Source organism: Ranitomeya variabilis, chromosome 4, assembly GCF_051348905.1.
Source record: "Ranitomeya variabilis isolate aRanVar5 chromosome 4, aRanVar5.hap1, whole genome shotgun sequence".
NCBI lineage: Eukaryota > Metazoa > Chordata > Amphibia > Anura > Dendrobatidae > Ranitomeya > Ranitomeya variabilis.
The window spans coordinates 703,392,807-703,410,120 of NC_135235.1; the positions used below are offsets into that span (position 1 = coordinate 703,392,807).

General features: G+C 46.4%; 2 protein-coding genes across 2 annotated transcripts in view; both read right to left on the reverse strand.

The window, feature by feature from the left end:
• LOC143766445 (uncharacterized) overlaps positions 1-17,314 on the reverse strand; it is a 459,812-nt gene that overhangs the window by 322,317 nt on the left and 120,181 nt on the right. The gene's annotated exons all lie outside the window — the stretch shown is intronic.
• The window catches only part of LOC143766468 (uncharacterized), a 48,473-nt gene that overhangs the window by 15,865 nt on the left and 15,294 nt on the right, over positions 1-17,314 (reverse strand). The window contains 2 exon segments of the mRNA XM_077254180.1: positions 1,179-1,183; positions 13,624-14,933. Of these exon segments, the coding sequence (XP_077110295.1) occupies positions 1,179-1,183; positions 13,624-14,933 (1,315 nt within the window).

Consider the following 17,314-nt stretch of genomic DNA (forward strand, 5'->3'; position numbering starts at 1 on the left):
GCTACAACTTGGCGTCACGAACAGGATCTACTTAAGCCTGAAGAATCAGGTCATGTGTGCCTTGGAACTGTGATTTATTGTGCTTGGACTGTGACTTGTTGCAAAGACTGTGCATTGCCACTTGCCGTCAAAAACCGTCGCCATTACAGCGCTGAGGAGAGCGCAGGAGGAGAAGAGGGGCGTGGAACGGGCGTAAACAAGCTGAAGAGCGCGAAGAGCAATGGCCGCCCAGTCTAAACATTTCTGCATCCTGAGGACGTGTCCGTCAGCAGCCGAGGTCCGCCTTCTCATCCTCTTTGGAGGGTGGAGACCATGGAGACGGGGCCGCCCACGAAAGAGACCGCGGGAAGAAGACACTGGAGAGGAAGCAAAGATGGTGACGCCGGGAGCACCGCGTTGGGATGGCCCGACTCAGCCTGAGGCTGCACCACCCGACACAGCCCCAGATGCACCATCGTTGCAGGGACTGGCCCTTACGGAGTCACCGATGGGCCGACCCAACTGGCCGCCGTCTGAGGAGTGTGTGGCCGCAGCCGAGGCACGGCAGATAGCACGCCGCCGGGAGGCCGATGCCCGTGTGATCGCTCGGCTGGGCCAACCCACGGAGGTCCGCCTGTCTCCGGTGTCCCCTGCTTCCTTCATCCCGACCGCGGCGGAGTGTGAGCTGCAGGCACAGGGCCTGAGGGTCCTGCCAGAGGCCGAACACCTGCGGTGCCTGATGACAGCGTGGCGGAACAGACCCCAACCCGCGGCTCAGGTCGATCTGACGAGCGTTGAGGAGGCCCCGCCGTCGCACTGGGGTGTGGTGGTGCTCTTTAACTCCCGGGAAGGACGGGGAGTTATACAAGAAATTGGAGAGCCACTACAAGTCCGTGTGGACCAGGAAGAGGTGGAACCCTGCGGGGGAAGGTACGGTCGCGACCTGGAGCCCGGAGACGCAGTGACTCACACCCGGTGGAGGAGAGGGGTTGGCTGGATAGCTCGGGGCGTCCAGCGGTGTGTCGCACTTCAGGCCGCTGCCAGAACGTCGGAGGAAGAGCCTCCTGCAGGGAAGGCGCCGGAACCTGTCCCCGTGGAACCCCAGGGAGTCCAGGCCCACCGCGTGCCTCTGGGTCGTGCTCGCTCACAGGTGAGGAGGGTGTCCCGACGAGGAATCCTATCGTTGCTGAGGCCAGGACCGATTCTCGTTACACCACCACGACCCGTTTGCCAGGTGAGGCCCGGAAGGAGGCCGCCTCCTGCCCAGCCAGACACTGAGTAAGCAAGAATGCTTCATCATTTGTATATAGTTAACTGTTTGTTCTTTTTGTGTTTTCTTTGCTGCTACAACCCGACTACGGTTAACTCTTAAAGGGATCCCTTCGTGTACCCGGGATCCCTATTTTTGCTTTTTGCTTTTGTTTCTCGTTCATCATTGTTGAAAAAACTGCTGGATCATGAACACTGCATGATTACAAACTTATTGTAAATAGTTTGCACCTTCTTAAAGGTGCCCTCTACTGGTTTTACAAAGAAAAGGACTCTTTGCGAAGAAACTGTTCCTGGAAACAGCATCGGGGTCCTTGCTGCATACGGACTTGCAGCTTGAGAAGTTGCACTACCTCCAAGAGACTTGGTCCCCTCTTAAAGGGAACGTTCACCAATAGCACTTAAAGGTGTAATGATGTTTTGAAAGAAGAAGTAATAATGCTGATATGTAAAAGTTATATGTAGTTAGCTAGTTAATTGTGAGAAATGTTTAATGATGTGTTAGAGAATGAGGACAGGAAGTGAACCGGTACGGGGTTAGTCAGTGAGTCCTCCTAGGAGCCATACAGAGATGGCTCAGTGATCTTGAACTGAGAGAAGGTTGATAAGTTCTATACTGTGTATAGTAGCAGAAAGGCAGTAGGCCTGGGCGAGAAGGGGCAGTCCTGTAACAGAGCGAGAGGCAGTAGGCCTGGGGCAGATAGACAGGTGGTCCTGCAGATGTAAAGATGGAAAATGAAGAAGAGTTGATTAGCCTTATAGCGTTACCCGGTTGGGTAAGGAAAGTTATTTATAGTATGTTATTTAAAATATTTAACCATGTTTGTAACGTGCAAGTGTCCTCACCTCCCATAAAGGGAAGCTCTGTTAAAATTTACTTGTTATTGCATTTCAAAAATTGTATGTCTTTTTGCTGACATGTATTGTTGTTTTCTTCCCAGTCCAGGAGTACTGGACTTAACCGGGGGGGGGAGTGCAGCGCCCCAGAGTCCAGGTCGTTGCAGTACTGATGCTCTGCCGCTAAGGGGGGCTATGGTACGTCTGATGGCACTGAAGGAGTTCACCTGACCAGGATCACAGACACCAGTACACTTCACAGTCTGGCCTCCAGGGGGAGCTAAGGGTGCTATGTATTAGGCCACTCCTCACAATCTGGTAAAACTGGGGGCTAGATAGGAAGTCAGGGAGAAAGCTGACTGGGTTGGAACCAGGCAACATCCTGTGGCAGAGGGTGTTGCAGGGGAAGACTCAGGGGGGGTCCCTGTCAGGGGTGGGATCCTGACAGAGGCCTAGCGAACAGAAAGAACGTTACGGGACCGCGCCTGCACTTTATAGCGGCGGTACCCCAAGAAAGGACAAGAAGCGAGGTTTATTGTGCTGAGTGAGAAACAAGATCAACGCAACAAGGAGAATCACCAGTAGGAGTCGTGCTGTAAGACGAGGCAACATCCTGCTGAGGCGCGCAGCCGGTGGCCGGAAACGCCGAGGAAGTATAGAGCTCCAGGCCTAACTTCAAACCAACGGCAGGACAGTCAGTTATAGGCGGGCTGTCTCACTCAAATCACCTAAGAAGACATAGGGGGCAACAATAGGAGAGGGGCGACACTAGGGTCCCGGAAGAGCTCCGAGCCTACCCGTCATACGGGTGCGTCCTAGCCATATCATCTGGGGGACGAAGAAGAACATCATAATCGAGTTGTGATGGAACTTCAGAAACAGACAACAGTTGTGGGGACTATCCAGTAAGCGCAGCAGGGGAGGACCACAACACACAAGCGCTAGAAGGTAGGCACAGATTTCCACCTGCAACGGGAACTCTGGAGGTGCCATCGGACCGGCCGGACTCAAGCAGCCCGGTTAACCGTATTCCGGACTGAGGATCCTGAAGCCTTCAGTAAAGAGGTAAAGAGACTGCAACCTGGTGTCCTCGTTATTCACTGCGACCTGCACTGCACCGCACCACCATCCACACCTTTCATTGGGCGCCCCTCAGCAGGGTCACGGACCGGGTCTAGCCACCGTGACAACCCCAGAGCAGAGACTCAGAGGCCTGGTACCGGGTACCCCTCGGCCCTGTGGCAGTGGGGGCGCTACAGATGCAGTGCAACGGTCTGCAGCCTGTGACACATCCATCTCCCGGCTATTGGCTGAGGATGTTTGCAGACGTGCAGGTGCTGCCCCTGTGATAGGCCGGAGCGCGCCCAGAGCACACTGCCAGGAGACCTGCGCCACACAACAGACTAGACGTCATCTCAGCGTCCATCCTGACAATGGAGAAGATTATTTCACTGCGAACAATGCAGAGGAAAGAGCGGCTCCACCACCTACCACAACAGATCTATAGATGGAGGCGCACGGCTCAGTCAGCACTAGGACTGCCCTGAATCCAGCGCTCTGGAAACTCCCGTCTGTAATATCACTAAGATCTATGAAAGATCTGGGGGATCCAATCACTTATTGAGGGAATTGTTCTACTTTTTGCAACGTTACCTGTTCTTAAAGGAGCATAAACAGCAGACGAGCTGAATGGCTTTTCTGTGCGCACAGGACCTGTGATTAGGTCACAGGAGGGGAGGAGTCAGGGGTCACATGATCAGGGGCCTCAGTGTATGCAGGACTCTGCTGTGCTGGTTGTCATGGTGCTGGATGAGGGATAGTTTATCTGTGGGGTCAGGAGGGGTTTAGGCTATATGCACACGTAGGAAAAGAGGTGCAGAATTTTCTGCACGAAATCCGCATCTCCTGGCAGAATCCGCAGCCGCGGATTTTCTGCGGTTTTTATGTGGAATTGCTGTGGATTTTGTGCGGATTTTCTGCGGTTTTTGCCACTGCGGATTTTTATCATGGAGGGGTGCAGAAACGCTGCAGATCCGCACAAGAGAAGGGACATGCACTTTTTTGAAATCCGCAGCAATTCCGCACTGATTTTTTTTTGGGCCCATTGACTTACATTGTACTGTACATCACAGTGCGGACCTGCAGTGTTTCTGTGTGGAAAAATCCGCAGCAAGTCCGCATCGTGTGCATATAGCCTTTTACAGTGTGGATGTAGCAGAGCCTCGTGTGTGAGGAGTACGGAGCAGAGCCACACGTGTACATGAGGTGTACGGAGCAGTCTGTGTGAGGTGTTCGGAGCAGAGCAGAGTGTGTGTGTGTGTGGTGTGTGTGTGTGTGAGGTGTACAGAGCAGACCGTATATAACACGTGACCATCGTGATGTTTCGGTGTAATAACCTTTCTCAGACACTCGCTGGATGGGGGCGCTGTGGGCAGGAATATCTTATAGGATGCTGCACAATTTATAAAGCAATTTCTGGAGAATGAGGCGACCCCCAGAATGTGGCAGGAGATCTCGCGGCTCCGGAGGGAAATATCACTGTTTGGTTTCTGGATTGTACATTTGTCTGGAATAATGTGCAGCTGCCAGAACAGTTACCCCCTTATTTTGGAGCAGTAATTTGGCAGTCCTCGCTTGTGGGGGCCCAATTACCAAGCCCCCGAGGTGTGTGAAGACACGCAACCCCCTAAAGTGACCCCATTTTGGGCCCTGTACCCACCAGGGAAGTCATCTCAGGGTGTAATGGGCATTTTTATCCCACCGGTGTCACTGATTTCTTTATCACTTGGTTGTGATAATAATATTATATTTGTTCTGAGACGCAGCGAGGGGCTCAGCTCAGGGGGAAATATCTGAGTGGGCTCCTCACCAGGTGTCACGGTGGTACCTCACCTGCCCTCTCAGCGCCTCCCTACTCACTATGGTCACCACATGGCTTCTCAGCATGTTGCTTCCATTTGGCCTTATGGCAGGATTGGCCGGTCTCTACAGGAATATAACCCTGCTGTGTCCTTCAGAGATTAGGTTCCCCAGCCTATCCCGTGCCGGCAGGTCCTATATTAGGCAGCTCCACCCACCACTCTGCTGAATGTTGGTTCCTAGACAGTTCATGCTGCTAGTGGTTGGGCTGTGTTGTCTGTTGTACCTCACACTTGTGTCTCTGACTCCTCCATCAGCTGCTCCAGTCCTGGGGACTATCGGCTGTCCAGCCTGTCCTCTCCACCAGTAGCTCTAGCGAAGACCTGGTGGACACCTAGTAATATAGACGCAAACAGGGACCAAATAACAGCAAAAAAGGGAAATATAAAGGGATGAAAGACGTAGGCAAAATACAGGGTGGAGAGGGTTAAGGATGAGAAGGGGGAGGGAAATATGGTTTATTAAGGAAAATGAAAGGGATAGAAGGAAAATGAAAAAGTTTGGTCTGTACAGGATAGGCAGGGGAAGGGGTTACTGTACATATATAAGACCTTAGATATAAAACATTTAAGAGGACGGAGAGAAAGGCAAGGAAAGAAAAGGGGAAGGAAGAACAGCTGTAACAGGCGGAGGGACGACATATAGAGAAATACTGACTGTTACATAATGTGAGACACTGAGTGCTGGATCCTAATAGCGGCGCAGTTCTCATGGAATCTCATCCACTTTGCTTGGACAGTTAAACAGCAGAATTTTAATTAAAAAAATCAGCAGAAAATCCGCAGCATTTACTCTACATGTGAACATGATCTAAATTTCACAGCAGAGTGGTCTTGATTCCATGAAATCTCCGCTCTCTGTGGCCTGAAGACGCTGCTGAACTCTGGGGTTTGATGCATTTTTTCTCTATAAGCTTCTTCTGAAAAAAACGTAAGAAGAAAAAAAATGTATGAAGAGAAAAAAACGCCGTTACATTTTTAAGCGCAGAATCAAAGCTTTTCTGTGCTATTAAAAAAGTGTTAAACGCGGCTTCATATCTGCCTCAAAAACACATCAAATATGGGGGGGGAAAAAATCTGGTGCGGACACACGCAGAAAAAAGCAGAAGAAAGAACTCGGCATTTACGCTATGTGTGAACACGGCCTCAGCATTACAGTTTTATTACAGTATTTTATGGGTTTAATAGAGAAAAATATCAATTACGCCTTTTTTCCCCCATAATTTACCGATTCCTGTAAATAATCTGATCGCTGTGTTGTGTGGGTCATTACGATTATATTGACACAAATATGTCTGGGTTATTTACTGATTTGTGATGCTTATTATTATTTTTTTTTTTTTTTAAAAGCATTAAAAATGACATTATTTTTTCATTATTAATTGTTTTACATCATTATTTTTTAGTAATTTTATAGGATGAAAAAGTCTCTTATTCTCCTCTAGGACACAGAAACATCCATTGTACACAGCAGTGTATTTCTATCAGTATAGTCTGCCTGTAGTCAGAGCCTGGAATATGGATCAAGTATACATATATATCCTTAAGGAGGGGGCACCGAACCCTCACAAGAACCGCCAGGGCGATCTGGATGAGCCCTATGAAAGGCACGAACCAAATCCGAGGCATGAACATCAGAGGCAGTTACCCAAGAATTATCTTCCTGACCATAGCCCTTCCATTTAACCAGATATTGAAGTCTCCGTCTGGAAATACGGGAGTCCAAGATCTTTTCTACCACGTACTCCAATTCACCCTCCACCAGCACAGGAGCAGGAGGTTCAGTAGAAGGAACCACCGGTACCTCATATCTCCGCAACAGCGACCGATGGAACACATTATGGATAGCGAAAGATGCCGGGAGGTCCAAACGAAAGGAGACAGGGTTAAGAATCTCCAAAATCCTATAAGGACCGATGAACCGAGGCTTAAATTTAGGAGAAGAAACCCTCATAGGGACAAAACGAGAAGACAACCACACCAAGTCCCCAACACGAAGGTGGGGTCCAACACGACGACGGCGGTTAGCAAACTGCTGAGTCCTCTCCTGGGACAATTCCAAATTATCCACCACTTGTCCCCAAATCTGATGCAACCGATCCACTACCGCATCCACTCCAGGACAATCCGAAGATTCAACCTGACCAGATGAAAAACGCGGATGAAACCCTGAATTGCAAAAGAAAGGAGAAACCAAAGTGGCAGAACTAGCCCGATTATTAAGAGCAAACTCCGCCAACGGCAGAAAGGCAACCCAATCATCCTGATCCGCAGACACAAAACACCTCAAATAAGTCTCCAAAGTTTGATTAGTTCGTTCCGTCTGGCCATTGGTCTGAGGATGGAATGCAGACGAAAAAGACAAATCAATGCCCAACCTGGCACAGACTGCCCGCCAAAATCTAGACACGAACTGGGTACCCCTGTCAGAAACGATGTTTTCCGGAATACCCTGCAGGCGAACCACATTTTGAAAAAACAGAGGGACCAACTCAGATGAGGAAGGCAACTTAGGCAATGGCACCAAATGAACCATTTTAGAAAAACGGTCACACACCACCCAGATGACAGACATCTTCTGAGAAACAGGGAGGTCCGAGATAAAGTCCATAGAGATGTGCGTCCAAGGCCTCTTCGGAATAGGCAAGGGCAACAACAACCCACTAGCCCTAGAACAACAAGGCTTGGCCCGAGCACACACATCGCAAGACTGCACAAAAACACGCACATCTCGAGACAGGGAAGGCCACCAGAAGGATCTAGCCACCAAATCTCTGGTGCCAAAAATTCCCGGATGACCTGCCAGAGTAGAAGAATGAACTTCCGAGATGACTCTAGTGGTCCACTCGTCAGGAACAAACAGTCTACCAGACGGACAACGATCAGGTCTATCCGCCTGAAATTCTTGCAAAGCACGTCGCAAATCAGGAGAGACAGCAGACAAAACCACTCCATCCTTAAGGACACCAGCAGGTTCAGAATTCCCAGGAGAGTCAGGCTCAAAACTCCTAGAAAGAGCATCTGCCTTCACATTCCTAGAACCCGGTAAGTACGAGACCACAAAATTAAACCGGGAAAAGAACAACGACCAACGTGCCTGTCTAGGATTCAGGCGCCTGGCAGACTCCAAATAAATTAAATTCTTGTGATCAGTCAAAACTACCACCTGATGTTTGGCACCCTCAAGCCAATGACGCCACTCCTCAAATGCCCACTTCATGGCCAAAAGCTCCCGATTACCAACATCATAGTTTCTCTCGGCGGCCGAAAATTTTCGCGAAAAGAACGCACAAGGTCTCATCACTGAGCAGTCGGGACTTTTCTGCGACAAAACCGCCCCCGCTCCAATCTCGGAGGCATCGACCTCAACCTGAAAGGGAAGGGAAACATCAGGCTGGCGCAACACAGGGGCAGACAAAAAGCGGCGCTTAAGCTCCCGAAAGGCCTCCACGGCAGCAGGGGACCAATTGGCAACATCAGCACCCTTTTTAGTCAAATCCGTCAGAGGTTTAGCAACGCCAGAAAAACCAGCTATAAATCGACGATAAAAATTAGCAAAACCCAAGAATTTCTGGAGACTCTTCAGAGAAGTAGGCTGCGTCCAGTCGTAAATAGCAACCCTCACATGTAACAACGGTGAAATAAGAGGAAAAGACATACACAGTATGAAAGTAGATTTAGCAAAGAGAGGTCCACTTACTAGATAGCAGAAGGATACAAAAGAGGACTTCACGGTCAACTGAAAACCCTTTCAAAAAACCATCCTGAAATTACTTTAAGACTCCTGTGTCAACTCATGACACAGGAGTGGCAATTTCAGCCCGCAAGAGCTTCCAGCTACAGAGAATTACAAAAACTGCTAACTGGACTAAAGATACAAAACAAAAGGACAAAGTCCACTTAGCTGATCAGCAGACTAGTAGCAGGAACATGCAACCGAAGGCTCTGGTTACAATGATGACCGGCAAGGAAATGACTAGAGAGCAAGGCTAAATAGGAAACTCCCAAACGCTGATGGAAGCAGGTGAACAGAAGCAGCAAAGTGCAAACAAGTCACCAGTACCACCAGCAACCACCAGGGGAGCCCAAAAAGCGGATACACAACACACATCCCCAAAATATTAGCGAGCCACCTCTGTGCTTTACAGTAGGAATGGTGTTCCTTTCATCATAGGTCTTGTTGACCTCTCTCTAAATGTAACGTTTATGGTTGTGGCCACAAAGTTCAATTTTGGTCTCATCACTCGGAGTTACCTTGTTCCATAAGTTTTCAGGCTTGTCTCTGGGCTGTTTTGTATATTGTAGGCGAGATACTTTGTGGCATTTGCGCAGTAATGGCTTTCATCTGGTGACTCGGCCAGACCAAACAGCCCATTTTTCTTCAAGTGCTTCCTTATTGTGCATCTTGAAACAGCCACACAGCTAGTTTTCAGAGAGTCCAGTATTTCAGCTGATGTTATTTGTGGGTTTTCTTTGCATCCTGAACAATTTTCCTGGCATTTGTCACTGGTGAGAATGTTAATTTTAGTAGCCATTCAAACCCATTTGTGTCAACTTCTGTGCATGTTATCAAGCCAAAATCACCAGGGTATGTAAACATTTAATCAGGGTCATTTGGATGTTTTGGGTTGTCATTATGATTTAAAAAGAGAAAACACAATAGTTTGACAATAAATGGCTTCACCCAACCACTAACCATGAGTGGAGAAAAGGTTTTAGTGTTATCATTCATATTCTCTGATAAAAGGCTAGGAAAGCAAAAATTCTCCCGGGATATGTAAACTTTTGAGCACAACTGTATACACAATGTATTGCTATGGATGTGTATACTCTTCTTCTGAGTGCATTGCCGGCCATATTCAGGTCAATATGTCCAAAGTCTCCCATCTCCTGCATTGTGAGCTTTGGCTCACTAGTAAAGCAACAGACACTGAGATGGAAGTTCATAGTCCTGGGGAGACAAATCACTGGAGGGAGAAGAACTGAATATTAAATTTTATTTATGCACTCAGCAGAGAAGCAGCCCCACCCTCCGAGGAGGAGGACCTATGGAAGCAATGAAAACGTCGGAGAGGTGAGTATAGAAATTGGGAGAACAGCTGAGATGTGACAGGACAGTCCAGCTGAATCCAGACCGGTTGGGAGCTACGCGATTGAGGTGCTGTGTCATGAGCTTAAAAAGGCGGTTCATGCTCGGAAATTCTACAAAGATGAGTGGCCAAAATAACTCCAGAAACTCATTGCCAGTTATCGCAAACGCTTGATTGCAGTTTCTGCTGCTAAGGGCGGCCCAACCAGTTATTAGGTTTAGGGGGCTATCACTTTTTCACACAGGGCCCTGTAAGTCCTGTAATAATAAGGACCATTTAAAAACTGTATTTTGTGTTATCTTTGTCTAATATTTACTTTTGTTTGGTGATCTGACACATGTAATTTTCACAAACATGCAAAAGAATAGGAAATGTGTGTGCATATGTCTGTGTATACAAACATATATATATATATATATATATATATATATATATATAGTGATGGTGAGGAGGCAGGGAGGAGTTTGTGTGGAAAATGGAGAAGCCGTGCTAAGTGCTGGCTCACGGGCCACTGCAACACATGATGGAGCTTGTAGTATTAGAACACAGTACGCCTGGGGACAAGAAGTCATTGTTAAACATCAGAGTTGCATCTGGCAGACACAAGTGATGCTATCTGCATGATAAAGATATATATCTATAATAAGAGTATGGATGCATTTAATGGCACAATAGATTACTGAATGAAAAATGAAATGAATTAGGGTAGTGGGTAACTTTTTTAATATTTGGTACAGAAACCTTTGTCTGAAATTACAGAGGTCAGACATTTCCTGTAGTCCTTGACCAAGTTTGCACACATTGCAGCAGGGATTTTGTCCTACTCCTCCATACAGATCTTTTCCAATCTTTCAGGTTTCGGGGTTGTCGCTGTATAACATTGATATTCAGCTCTCTCCAAAGATTTTCTGTTGGTTTCAGGTCTGGAGACCGGCTAAGCCACTCCAGGACCTTGAAATGCTTCTTACGGAGCCACTCCTTAGTTGCTCTTGCTGTGTGTTTCGGTTCATTGCCATGCTGAAAGACCCAGCCACGACCCATCTTCAATGCACCTACTGAAAGAAGGAGGTTGTTGGACAAAATCTTGCGATCCGTGACCCATTCATCCTCCCTTCAATACAGTGAAGTCGTCCTGCCTGCTTTGCAGAAAAGCACTCCCAAAGTATGATGTTTCCCCTCCCATGCTTCATGGTTGGAACAGTGTTCTTGGAGTTGCACTCATCCTTCTTCCTCCAAATATAGCGAGAGGAGTTGATAGCAAAAAGTTCTATTTTGTCTCATCTGACCACATGACCTTCTCCCTTGCCTCCTTTGGATCATCCAGATGGCCATTGGTGAGCTTCTAATGGGCCTTGACATGTGCTGGCGTGAGCCTCAGGACCTTGCGTGCCCTGAAAGATTTTAATCCATGACGGCTAGTGTGTTTGTAGTTCTACTACCAGCATCCCTGCATGGTGTCCCCTTCCTCCTCCATGCTGGGATGCTGGCTTACTCACTGCCCCAGACCCTCGGCACAATCATCTGCATTCTCCTACTTCCTGGTTCTGTGAGCGCAGCACCTAGTACGCACATGCGCACACTCCCTAATTCTTAAAGGGGCAGCGCAAGCATATACTAAATGGCCTCAGCTTGTTGTTCAGAGCTATTTAGTATAATTACTACACCTGTAAGATGGCTTCCAGAAAATTGCTGGGAGTTATCCTGTTGAGACTGACCTTAGCCATTATGTACAAGGTGTGGGATAGGGGAAGAGACTGTAAGGAAATATCCTAATTTTACCCCATTATGGCAAAATGAAATCAACAACTGGTGGAGTTTGACAAATTTACTGGTTTCAGAGGTTGGGAATGAAGGGAAATTCAAACTTTAGATCAATTAGTAGAAAATAGAACACTTAAAAGCTTTAACAAAATAAACAACATTTTGGATTGCCTCACAGTCTCTTCTTTCGATACCTACAACTTAGGCATGTATATCTGACTCAGTTTAGTGCCGCGGCACCAGATATACAGAAAAAATATTTACTAGACTCAATGGCGGAGGCAAAATACACAACTGGCTTAATTTCAAACATCAATCAGAAACTCTCAGTCTCGCATGGGAGACCATCCCCTGACAGCTACATTAAAATAGGAAGCAGATGTGATGATGATTATGGAAATTTTGAATCCCAGATGGCTGTAGGTCTTTCACGAACATTGTATCAAGCTCGCAAACTTATTGCACAACATTGGCCAGATGCTCAACCACAGTTAATTAGTTAATAAATAAGCAAAACAATATTAGTCGGTTGGAAATTTGACAACATCTGGGGATCCTGGTTGAATGTTCCTGGCCTACCATCTGGAGTACTCCTGAGAGATAACATATGGCGATTTCGGGATTCATGAACACTTGTAGTATCATCAATCCAGGTTACATGATATAAGAAGGGCGAATACACATGCTAACTAATTATGATAACAATGGCAGATATTATAAGGTATGCACATCACAAAAATATAATAGTATGAATACAGTTTATTCTGGAGTGTTATCAGGGGAGGGGGGTTGTATTAGTTTGAATGAAAAAAAAATCGAATCCTTGAAAGAAGACGACAACTTTATTATATTTTATGTATAACAATAACATATAATGATACCATGTAACATTGAAAATAACAAAATATCTTTTTTCTACTGATGTCTCTTTGTAAAAACTCTATTGTGTAATGTTAATATAAAGGATCTAATAAAAAAAGTGTGTGTTATAGCCCAAGAAATATGGTAAGTTCTAAAGTAATTTTCCTTTCTCATTCTATTATACGTCTGTCTGTTATATGTTTTTGTACAATTTGTCAATAACGTATATAGTTTGAGTTATTTTTGCTGGTCAACAAAATACTATTTTCTAGTAATTAATTTTTCACACTCTAGGTATGATAATGTATTCTCCTTTGTGTGGGATCTTGACTTCTCAGTACTCATGGTTGTTCCTGTTAAAATAAAAACACTTATATAAACTTCCCATGCTGGAACGGTTCCAGCGGTGTCAGCACTTGCATTTCCAGGGCTCAGGTTGTTATGTCATGTGAGCCTTTCGTCCAATTAGCGCTGGCTTCACTGTTCTCACCTTCAAACAAATCAAACATTAAGAGGAAGTCAAAGAGAAGTCACAGCCCTAGCTTCCTGTTGATGTTCAATACGTCTGAGGGCGGGGACAGTGAAGCTGGAGCTGATTGGGCACAGGGCTTGTGTGATGCAAGAACCTCATATGAGCCCCAGGAAAGCGAGTGACGATACCACTGGAATAGCACTGGCACGGAAGGTGAATATGATTGTTTTATTTTAACAAGGCCAAACATGATGACAACCCATTTAAGAAAATACCATTTCCGTTTAAAACATTTCCCACATTAAGAACATGAAAAAGGCTTCTCCCCTGTCTGAGTACTCTGGTGGTGATCAAGATGCGCTTTCAGGTTAAAATATTTCCCACATTGTGAGCAGGAAAAAGGCTTCTCACCAGTGTTAGTTTTTTGGTGTATAACAAAATCTGATATCTTGTTAAAACATTTCACACATTCTGAATATGAAAAAGGCTTCTACCCTGTGTGATTTCTCTGGTGCTTAAGCATATCTGATTTCTTGTTAAAACATTTCCCACATTCTGAACAGGAAAAAGGCTTCTCCCTTGTGTGAGTTCTTTGGTGTATAACAAGATGTGATGTCTGGTTAAAACATTTCCCACATTCTGAACAGGAAAAAGGCTTCTCCCCTGTGTGTGTTCTTTGGTGTATAACAAGATGTGATTTCTTGTTAAAACATTTCCCACATTCTAAACATGAAAAAGGCTTCTCCCCTGTGTGAATTCTCTGGTGCTTAAGCAAATCTGATTTATGGCTAAAACATTTCCCACATTCTGAACAGGAAAAAGGCTTCACCCCTGTGTGAGTTCTTTGGTGTATATCAAGATGTGATTTCTGGTTAAAACATTTTCCACATTCTGAACAGGAATAAGGCTTCACCCCTGTGTGAGTTCTTTGGTGTATAACAAGTTGTGATTTCTTGTTAAAACATTTCCCACATTCTGAACAGGAAAATGGCTTCACCCCTGTGTGAGTTCTTTGGTGTATAACAAAATGTGATTTCTTGTTAAAACATTTTCCACATTCTGAACATGAAAAAGGCTTCTCCCCTGTGTGAATTCTCTGGTGCCTAAGCAAATCTGATTTATGGTTAAAACATTTCCCACATTCTGAACAGGAAAAAGGCTTCTCCCCTGTGTGACTTCTTTGGTGTATAACAAGATGTGATTTCTGGTTAAAACATTTCCCACATTCTGAACAGGAAAAAGGCTTCTCCCCTGTGTGACTTCTTTGGTGTATAACAAGATGTGATTTCTGGTTAAAACATTTCCCACATTTTGAACATGAAAAAGGCTTCTCTCCTGTGTGAGTTCTCTGATGCCTAAGCAAATCTGATTTCTGGTTAAAACATTCCCCACACATGGAACAAGAAAATTTGTTCTCTGCTGTGTGAATTGTTTGATGTTTAAGAAAAGACTTTTCAAGGGGAAAGCAATTGCCATATTCTGAAGGTGAAAACGGCTTCTTTGATTTGTGAGCAGTTCGTTTTTCAATGCTTATTTTGTGACTTTGAATTTCCTTAGTAGTTGGTAATGAATCAGAAGACAGGACCTGTTTCAAAGGTTCAGATGACAGATCTTTGCTGTGAAGGGATGATGGTATATCTGGTGTAATGATATTCACTTCAATTGTATCCTGTGTGATCTCAAGATCACCTGATTTAAAAATTGAAGATTTCAGCTGCCCCTCTGATCTCCTGGTACAGTAATCTGCTAAGAATAAAACCAATCATTATTTTTCAATGAAATATCCTCAAACTTATTTTTTTTTAACATTTCTACTTAAACAGTCATTAAAAACAGGGATTTATGTGCACTCAACGTAAAATCCTTTTCTCCGAGACACTCATTGGGGGACACAGGACCATGGGTGTTATTCTGCTACCACTAGGAGGCTGACACTAAGTAGACACAAAAAGATTAGCTCCTCCTCTGCAGTATACACCACACACTGGCTCCAGCCGGACCAGTTCTGTGGCAAAGCAGTAGGAAAGCAGGAACAATATATTAGAGTATACCAACGTGAAACCAAAATGCATACTCAAGCTGTTAGGCCAACAGGGTGGGTGCTGTGTCCCTCAATGAGTGGCTCAGAGAAAAGGATTTTACGGTGAGTACACAAAAATCTCTGTTTCTACTTCACCTCATTGGGGACACAGGACCATGGGACGTCCAAAAGCAGTCGCTGGGTGGGTAACCCGACAGGATAGCCCAAACCTCACTCAGTGTGGACATTGTAGTGCTTCAAGAAGGTGTGCAGACTGGACCAAGTTGCAGTCTTGCAAACCTGTTTTGCTGTCGCCTGGTGTCAAATGGCCCAGAGGGCCCCCACCGATCGAGTGGAGTGTGCCTAAATCTCCACTGAGATAGGCCTATTTCTGTCATGGTAAGACTCTTGAATAGCCAAGCGGATCTACCTGGCTATTGTGGACTTAGAGGCCATGAGTCCCTTCCTGTGCCCCTCAGGAAGGACGAATAAGGCTTCCATCTTACAGAAGGATGCCGTCTTTGAGACGTACTTTCTGAGAGCCCGCACCAGATCCAGAGTGTGAAGAGCATTCTCAAAATGATGTATTGGTGTCGGGCAAAACGAGGGCAGGACAATGTCCTCATTAAGGTGAAAGACAAAGACGGTCTGAGAACTATCTTGTTCAGGTGAAAAATTAGAAAAGGAGCTCGACAGGATAGGATACCTGCCTGATTGATGCCACCGCGACAAGAAAGGCAACCTTCCTTGAAACGTGGGGGAGAGAGATGTCCTGCGGCAGTTCAAAGGGAGACCTCTGTAGAACATCCAGAACCAGGTTAAGGTCCCAGGGATCCAAAGGTATTCTATATGTGGGTACCAAATGGGAGACCCCCTGAATGAAAATCTTCACCTGCAGTTTGGAAGCGATCCTGTACTGGAACAAAACAGATAGGGTAGAAGTATGACTTTTGAGGGAACCAAGCACTAGGCCTTAGTCCAGACCAGACTGAAGAAATTCCAGAATGGCCGGAATGGAGAAAGCAACTGTGGTACCTGCACTATGCGAAAAATTATTTCCAGGTACGGTGATAAATGCGCACAGATGCAGGATTCTGAGCGCTAATCATGGTGGAAACCATTTCTTGGGTAAAACGAGCTTGGGATAGGACCCAGGATTCAACGGCCATGCCATTAAATAAGGGGACCCTGAGTTCTGGTGGCAAATCGGGCCCTGGGAGAGTAAATCTGGTCGATCCAGAAGTCACCAGGGAACGTCGATGACGAGCTGCACGAACTCCGCGTGCCACGCCCTGCACAGCCAGTCCGGATCGACTAGGATCACTGAAATTCCTTCCGTTTTGATCTTCCTCATGACCCTCAGGAGCAAAGGAAGCAGGGGGGGGGGGGAACGTATGCAAGACGTAACTGATGCCACAGAAGGACCAGTACATCCACCCCAATGGCCTCTGGATCCCGGGACTGAGCTATGAACTCAGGCACCTTGACATTTAGTCTTGATGCCATCAGATCGACATCCGGATTGCATTGGCAATGAGAAATCTGCTGGAAGACCTCCAGATGCAGTGACCACTCCCCCGAAGCGAGACCCTGGTGGCTAAGGAATTCTGCCGCCCAGTTTTCCACACCCGGGAAGTGAACTGCTGAGAAATCTGAGTGGTTCCTCTTGGCCCAGCAGAAAATGTGCTTCACCTCCCACATTACTGCCCTGCTGTGGGTGCCCCCCTGATGATTGATATATGCCACAGCTGTGGTGTTGTCCAATTGTATTCGAATGAGGGGACCCGCTAGGAGGTGATGGAACCCTCACAGGGAGAACCAAATCGCCTGGATGTCCAGAATGTTGATAGGGAGAAGTGACTTCTGAGGAGACCAGTGTCCCTGGGCAGTGTGATGTCGACTGGCGTCGCTGGTGACAACCAGCCATTGGACCGGAAGGAAAGATTTCCCTTTGGTCAGGGACGACCGCCACGTCCACCACCTGAGCGCCTGTTTGACCCGCAGGGACAAGTGGAATAGCCGATCGAGATAGAATGGGTTCCTGTCTCAGGCTGCTAGAAGTGCATGCTTTAGAGGCCGAAGATCCAACTCGGCGAAAGGAACAGCT